The following is a 7,758-nucleotide window of genomic DNA, read 5'->3' as shown; positions in this document are numbered from 1 at the left end:
AAATACAGGGATGAACCCAGAAGTCGAAAAATACATTGGAAAACTACGGGGAAAAGTACAGTAGGTTAATATTATAATTAAAGGCTACAGGGACCAGATAAGTAGTCCCTAATAGAATGTAAAACTACAGGGACAAACAAGTCGTCTAATAATGCACTGAAAACTACCAGGAGTAGACAAGAAGACTAAGAGATAAGAAAAGTAGTCTAAAATATATTGAAAAACTACGGGAACATGGACTGTCGTTCACAACTGCAAAAAGGAAATCTACAGGAACAAGACAAGGAGTCATACAATACAATTGAAACCTAGCGGATAACCTCAGAAGTCTCAATAGGACAATAGAAATTACACAGCTATACAATGAAAATTACATCGTTAAACCCAGTTGCCAAACATATAACGATTTTGTTCATTATCAAGATGTTTTTTTTTCAAACATAGGTTGATCCAAATGAGCAGCAAGCCAAACCAACCAATAAAAGTAAACAGTAAATACCACAAGAATTGATAAATATAATAACGCGGCCTTATTATCAGTTTGTACCCTGTGCGCATGCGCTAAATGGCCGACCTTTGCGTATCCGTATAAGATTTGACATTCAGTTGCAAATAAGCACCGGTATGGTTAACAACTAAATAAAAGTAAATCATTGTGTAGAGCCATGAATTCTTCCACAATTTGTGGAGAGGTGTTGGATATATTCCCACAGTTTTGTGGAGGTGTTCCGTTCTGGGTAAATTAATTTCATTTTATTTTAAACTATTTAACGGGCCCTAATTCTCGAAACTTCTTAAGCTTGGCAGGCTTAAGAAAATTATTTCAAATAATTAGCCAAAATGCAAACTTAAATTGAATTTTGTTATATGAAAATAATGATGTATTGTGATAATAATAAAAATAATTCCTATCTAAAGTAAAAAAACAACAACCTATTAACAAGTAAATATTTAGCAAATTATTGAAAAACAAAAAAGTGAGCTTAGCTCAACCCTGCTTTTAGGGACTTACAAAGTTTTGAGAAATTGGAGCCTGATGATTTACTGTCCTTCATAGTTGAATATTTCTTGAAGTTCTGAATTAAAGTAACATGATTGTCTTCTTTTACTGAAACAATAGCAGCAGCAACAGCAATCGCTACAAAACAACAACAACAACACTAGTAAAGCTATATTATTTTATTATGTATAGCTCAAGCAAATATTTTCAGCACAGGAAATTGTACACATAGTTTATTAGAGTACAAAGGAAACACATCAAATATAATTTGAAAAAACAATATTTTTGTGTAATTGTTCAAAAGAAAGTATTGATTATTTATTCTTTTTTTGGGGGGGGGGGGGGGGTGATGCTTTGCATATGTCGATAAATCACTTTGGTGAAGATTTAAAAGTGAAATATTCCACAGCCAAAAAAATGTAATGCTTTTCTATTGAATAATCATTTATTATTTTCTTTGATATAACCATCAAAGGTTTTTTCACATTGGGGCTTGATGATCTTACATGTACTAACAATCTTGAAAATAAAATAATAATACATTTGTCTCCATGTTTTACCACATTGAATGCTATTTTATAACGGTTTAGTAATAACAAAAGCTATCAGCTAATGTGACAAAATATCTCCTGCCTAAAATAGTCTGAAAACCGTGATCTCATTGGATCGCTTGAAACTGAGATTCCATCCGTACCTCCTCGGACATTTGTGTCTCAGGCGACCAATCAAGCGGCTGGATTTTACATCATTAATTATTTATGAGGACGAGATTTTTTTAGCGCAGGGTATCATTTATATTATGAATATGTCGGGGTGCCGAAGATTGTTGAAATACTGCATAGAATCATTTCATACTTTGCAAATGATTTTTTTATTTGGCAATTTTCAGCCTTACGAATTACCATACAGACACAAAGTGTTTTTGGAAATGAAAAGTTTCATTTAATAACAGAAAAGAGCAGAACAGAATTTTATGTGACGTGTACCATGAACGTACATATTCAAATAATATCGAACACGATCAAATATATGAATTCAACAAGTCACATAATACTAAACAAATGTAGGTTGAAAACAAATATAAATAAATAAGTTGTCATGAACAAATGCAAAAAATGCACATCCATGAATAATATGAGGATAAGCATATTATCATTAGTAAGATAAATCCTCTTTTTTACAGATCCTTTATACATTTGGACAATTAAATATGGTAGTTTTATTTTCAGATTTTAACAATTCTATTAACATGTATATAACACAACTAATGTAGACCTACTTACTTGTCTTTATGTCTAACCTAATCAAATCATGCATGAATAACATCCGTGAAATTGCAATGCTATGGGTAAAGTTTGAAACAAAGTATAGCTATGCTCATGCATGCAACGAATGTTAGAAATAGCTAATTCACTATCATGAGTATGTTTAAAGCTGCACTCTCACAGATTGACAGTTTTAAATTTCTTATTTGGTTTGTCTCAGAGTCAGCTGAATTTGACATCAATGCCTTCTATTTAGTCATATGAGATAACTCACAATAGAACAGATCTCATTTGTAAAAAAACGGTCGAAACTTCAATTTGCTGAGAGTTTAAGCAACGCTTTTAGCCATATAACCCTATTTTCGACCATAAATATGACAAACAACAATCTTATCTTTAGTTAGCCTTTTTATATCGCTGATTTTTAATCATTTACGCAAAAATTGAACCTTTACAAGATTTGAATAAAAAAAAGTGTCAAAACGGTCAATCTTTGAGAGTGATGCTTTTATAAATCTTTATTTCAATTCAAGGTACAAGCGAAAAAAGCATTATCTATGGACTTTAATTTATTTACAAACTATCCAGAAGGCCATAGCCCTTGTTGACAAATACACATATACAATACAGAGTTTTCAAGTGATTCAATGCACATATAATAGACATTTTATCAAAAGGCCAAAAATAAGCTAAATATCGAATAAGTATTAACAGCAACTGCACAATTTAAAAAAATGTATTTTTTTTTTAAAACCTGATCATGTAAGTGTATCATACTAATGCTAACGTGGATTTGCGATAACTAATAATTCAATATAAACCAAATGATGTAGCGTGCATCAAGTTTATTTAGTGGTCAACATTATATTTTATCCAATGAAATGTCAGTTATTCTCTAGTTTTCCAGTACACTTACTTCATTAAATCGGCAGTCAGTCTTAATTGAACCTAATCAGGTGAAGTTGTAGGTACAAGCTGTGGATAGCCCAGTAAGTACATAGTTTATAAAATATAATGTAGACCACTGACGAACTTAACAATTTTTAGCACTGCATCGCATCCAACAATATTATTTTTAAAGTACACACTAAACATATTTTACCATAACATAATGACTGCATGCATACAACTTTGAATGAGTTTGGGTGAAAATGACAGAAACTAATACATCTAAGGAAATCATTGCTTCATTCAATACATACATTTCACTTACATTTCACCAGACCATGATGTCAAATACATGAAACATATGGTACTCTATCAACGACATATTAAAACACAAATGCATATTATGTGTAACTTAGAGAGAAGAACAAGTTCGAAATTATAAACACAATATATGTTTATTAGTACAACTTGAAGTTAAAATTATAATGACTGGTAAACATAAGATGGAAATTTCATCCAGAGAACACGTTGTGTTTTTCATCAATTCAGTGACGTTTAACGCAAGTTTCCATAACCTTGAACGTTTTTTTTATATTGATTGGTACTAAGTAATATCCACATTTTTTATTTCTCCCAAAATAGGCCTTTGTTAATATAAAGCCTGTGTCCAAAATAAACAGTGCGTTTCCTTCATATATATTTAGATTTATAGCTAATGAGTTATTGCCGACCACCCTTTCCTTTGCTTGGTAGCTACCATCTCACCATATACATCCTCCTGTATGCATAGAGTTAAATGTCTACGATCAACTAATATATATTGTGTTTTTATTTAAACTTAAAAAATGATTAGGAATTCATAGAAACTTGACATGTATGGTTATTTTTGTAACTTCATTCAAGCATTTTTTCCTAACAGTGTCTGTGAATCTCATAATATTGGAATTTTTCACATCACAGCCCGACACAAAGTACCTCTTTTCCCCTTAGCACCTAATCTCTTTTCTGCAGCACCCTGATCTTTAATAACCTGGCTAAAATCCATTATAATTATGCACAAATATAAGGTTATATTTTCTTTTCAGGACAATGGCAAGATTAACCAAGAGGTCCCCGAATTTTCATTTTGTTTTATTGACACGATTTTGGTATGGATCCCATGTGGGTATTTTTGGATGCTCACACCCTCGTTCATATGGTTCTTTTTGAAAACTAAGGCGTGTCGGTCGCTGCCATATTCTTTGTTAAGCATTTGCAAAGGGGTAAGTAATTAATGTAAGTTAGTATATGTATTGACCGCTGTTACATTCTGTGTTAAGCATTGCCTAGGAGTAAGTCATTTATTTACGTAAGTATAATTGTTGACCGCTGCCATATCCAGTGTTTGGCATTTGCAAAGGGTGAAGTCATTAATTTAAGTTAGTATAGTTGTCGACCGCTGTCATATTCAGTGTTTGGCATTTGCAAAGGGTGAAGTCATTATTGCAAGTTAGTTTAGTTGTCGACCGCTGTCATATTCAGTGCTTGGCATTTGCAAAGGGTGAAGTCATTATTGCAAGTTAGTTTAGTTGTCGACCGCTGTCATATTCAGTGTTTGGCATTTGCAAAGGGTGAAGTCATTAATGTAAGTTAGATTAGTTGTCGACCGCTGTCATATTCAGTGTTTGGCATTTGCAAAGGGTGAAGTCATTAATGTAAGTTAGATTAGTTGTCGACCGCTGTCATATTCAGTGTTTGGCATTTGCAAAGGGTGAAGTCATTAATGTAAGTTAGTTTATTTGTCGACCGCTGTCATATTCAGTGTTTGGCATTTGCAAAGGGTGAAGTCATTAATGTAATTTAGTATAGTTGTCGACCGCTGTCATATTCAGTGTTTGGCATTTGCAAAGGGTGAAGTCATTAATGTAAGTTAGTTTAGTTGTCGACCGCTGTCATATTCAGTGTTTGGCATTTGCAAAGGGTGAAGTCATTAATGTAATTTAGTATAGTTGTCGACCGCTGTCATATTCAGTGCTTGGCATTTGCAAAGGGTGAAGTCATTAATGTAAGTTAGTTTATTTGTCGACCGCTGTCAAATTCATTGTTTAGCATTTATCAAGAAGAAATTCATTCATTATGTTAGTATAATTGTCGACCGCTGGCATATTAATTGTTAAGCATTTGCGAAGGAGTATGTCAAAATTTAAGTCAGTATTATTGTCGACCACTGCCATTTTCAGTGTTAAACATTTGCGAAGGAGTTAGTCATTAATTTAAGTTAGTATAATTGTCGACCGCTGGCATAATCATTGTTAAGCATTTGAAAAGGAGTTAATCATTTATTTAACTAAGTATGTCTTTATTCTTTCATCTGAAAAAAACCCTGGATATATTCACATTTGTTCTCCATCTATTCATGTGCCTTCCTATACATACACTCTTATAGTCATAAACTTAATATTGAAGTACGTTGGATATATTGTCTAATTTGGTAGAAATATAATTGCATGAAATACATAAATAGTCATTTTTCGGATACCGTTCAACACCAGTGCATTTTCTATACTGGTGTTGAACGGTATCCGAAACAATGACTGCTAAATTCAAACACTCACAACGGTTAAGTATACACACACATATAATTTTTGGATCTATCAGTACCAGCACTTAATACCAATGTCTTCGTCGTGGCTGCAGTCATGTTTACCAATGACATCCCCTGGACAGTTAAATAGAGAATGCTCCTCACCATTACACTCAATGTGATCAAGCCAAATCATACCGGTTCCGCGGCCATAAAACGCTTCTCGAAGATATCCGTAGTTAGCAAATTTTAAATTGATCATTTTGCACGCAACCTTTGCTTCGTTTGCCCTAAACGCGTCATCACATACTGTTCCCCAAACGCCATCATGTAGTATTTCCAAACGTCCTTGAACACCGCCTAAGTATTCACTTTCATTGGCAAGACGCACCGGAGATGTAATATTTGCATTTGCAATGATTTTATCGGTATTTTCCATAATTGTGCTTATGTCTTGCTTTACTGAGTCGACAAGGTCGGCTGTCTTCATGCTTGTGTCTTTTAGGTAGCCTGCGATGGTCTTCTCTGATGCAGATAGAGCATTTGTTAGCGTTTCGGTAATCTTATCCGATCTGGATTTACTGATATTGTCTGTTCGTTCAACAAGTTCTTTTAACGATTGAGCTTTAACATCAATGCCAACAGCGCTACGCTCAATCGACGTGTTTAAATCTCTCTGTACATTTTTCGTTATGTCGAGAATTCTATCCTTCAAGTCACCAATAATTTTACTGAGAAATTTGTTTACGTTCGTCTCTAATGTTAGTAGGTACTCCGCAATTTTGTCTTTTCCAACAAGAAGATTCTGAGAAATACTTTTCAGGTCGTCTAACTCATGTCGAATCCCTTCTTTCTCCTCGCGAAAGCCTCTCTTAATTCTATCTAACTGCTGCTGTAGAGCGATGGGCTCGACTATGTCGTTTAAAGATTGTTCTTCATGAGTCTGGCTTCCAGATTGTGCTTGATGTATGTCTTCTCTATGTTGGTCTTGTCTTATAATCGCGTCCATTTTTGAATCCATTTTGTGGATTTTGTCTTTAATGATCGAAATATCCTGCAATAAACAATTTTGCTTTTGTCACTTAATGCATGAATTTTCGTTCTTGAAAACATTTGTTCGACATTTCTTTTTAATTAGTTTATTTTACTTTTGATACCCGTTGCTGCTTTTAATGCAACCACCACCACCACCATTACCACAACCACCACCACAACAACAACACCAACCACCGTCACCATCACCTACACTACCAACTTTACCACCACCACCATTTCCACCATTAACACTGCTACTCCCACCACCAATACCCACAACAACACTACAATCACCACCGCTAGCACCACCACCAACAGCAATGTGACTACCACCACTAACACCACCAACAGCAATCCAACTTATACTACTACTAATTCACCTACCACTAACACTACCAATAACACTGGCGACGCCATCACTACCACTACCACCTCATAATTGTAATAAATAATGATAATAATTATAAGTACCTGAAACACAAACGACTGAAATGTGTCCATTTTACGTCCGAGTTTAGATATTTCTGAAGTCAATGTTTCTAAATCATTCGAGGCTGCAGCAGGGAGGAGCACAAGCACCAGAATAAAACGCCAAACGAACATGTTTCAGTCTATTTTAGAACCAGTCTCTTTATTGTTCCGTATTTTTATCAATATATATCTTTAGAATTCCGATCCGTCTCTTGCAAAAAAATAGGCACAGTCGTATATGTGTAACTAAAGTAAACTGTTCCCTTAGCTAAATGTTCCTTAAGAATATGCGTTCCATAATTTGTGGTCCTTTACTTAAATACATTTCTGAAGTGTTTTCTTCCGTCCGTTATACGAACTGCAGTTTTGCTTATTAAGTAGATTGCCAAAAGTAGCGTTGTATGGTTAATAAGTTATGAGATTTAAACAGTGCAAATAAGCTGCGTGTTTGCGTTATTACGTAATTAAAATCGTAGAAAGCGCAATTCTTATAATATCGGTGAGTTACAATCGCAATATAAAAAGCAGAATATGCC

General features: G+C 34.1%; 1 protein-coding gene across 1 annotated transcript; it reads right to left on the bottom strand.

Moving 5' to 3' along the window:
• Positions 1–1,337: 1,337 nt before the first annotated feature.
• Positions 1,338–7,495, bottom strand: LOC128222162 (protein bark beetle-like). Its single transcript, XM_052931039.1, has 2 exons — positions 7,223–7,495; positions 1,338–6,770 (listed from the first exon to the last, which is right to left on the bottom strand). Exons 1-2 carry the CDS (start codon positions 7,352–7,354, stop codon positions 5,787–5,789), a joined length of 1,116 nt encoding a protein of 371 aa, XP_052786999.1. The 5' UTR covers positions 7,355–7,495; the 3' UTR covers positions 1,338–5,786.
• Positions 7,496–7,758: the final 263 nt, after the last annotated feature.

The sequence above is a fragment of the Mya arenaria genome, chromosome 16, assembly GCF_026914265.1.
Source record: "Mya arenaria isolate MELC-2E11 chromosome 16, ASM2691426v1".
NCBI lineage: Eukaryota > Metazoa > Mollusca > Bivalvia > Myida > Myidae > Mya > Mya arenaria.
Note: the sequence above shows the minus strand (reverse complement) of the source record. Positions and strands in the feature narration are given on the sequence as shown.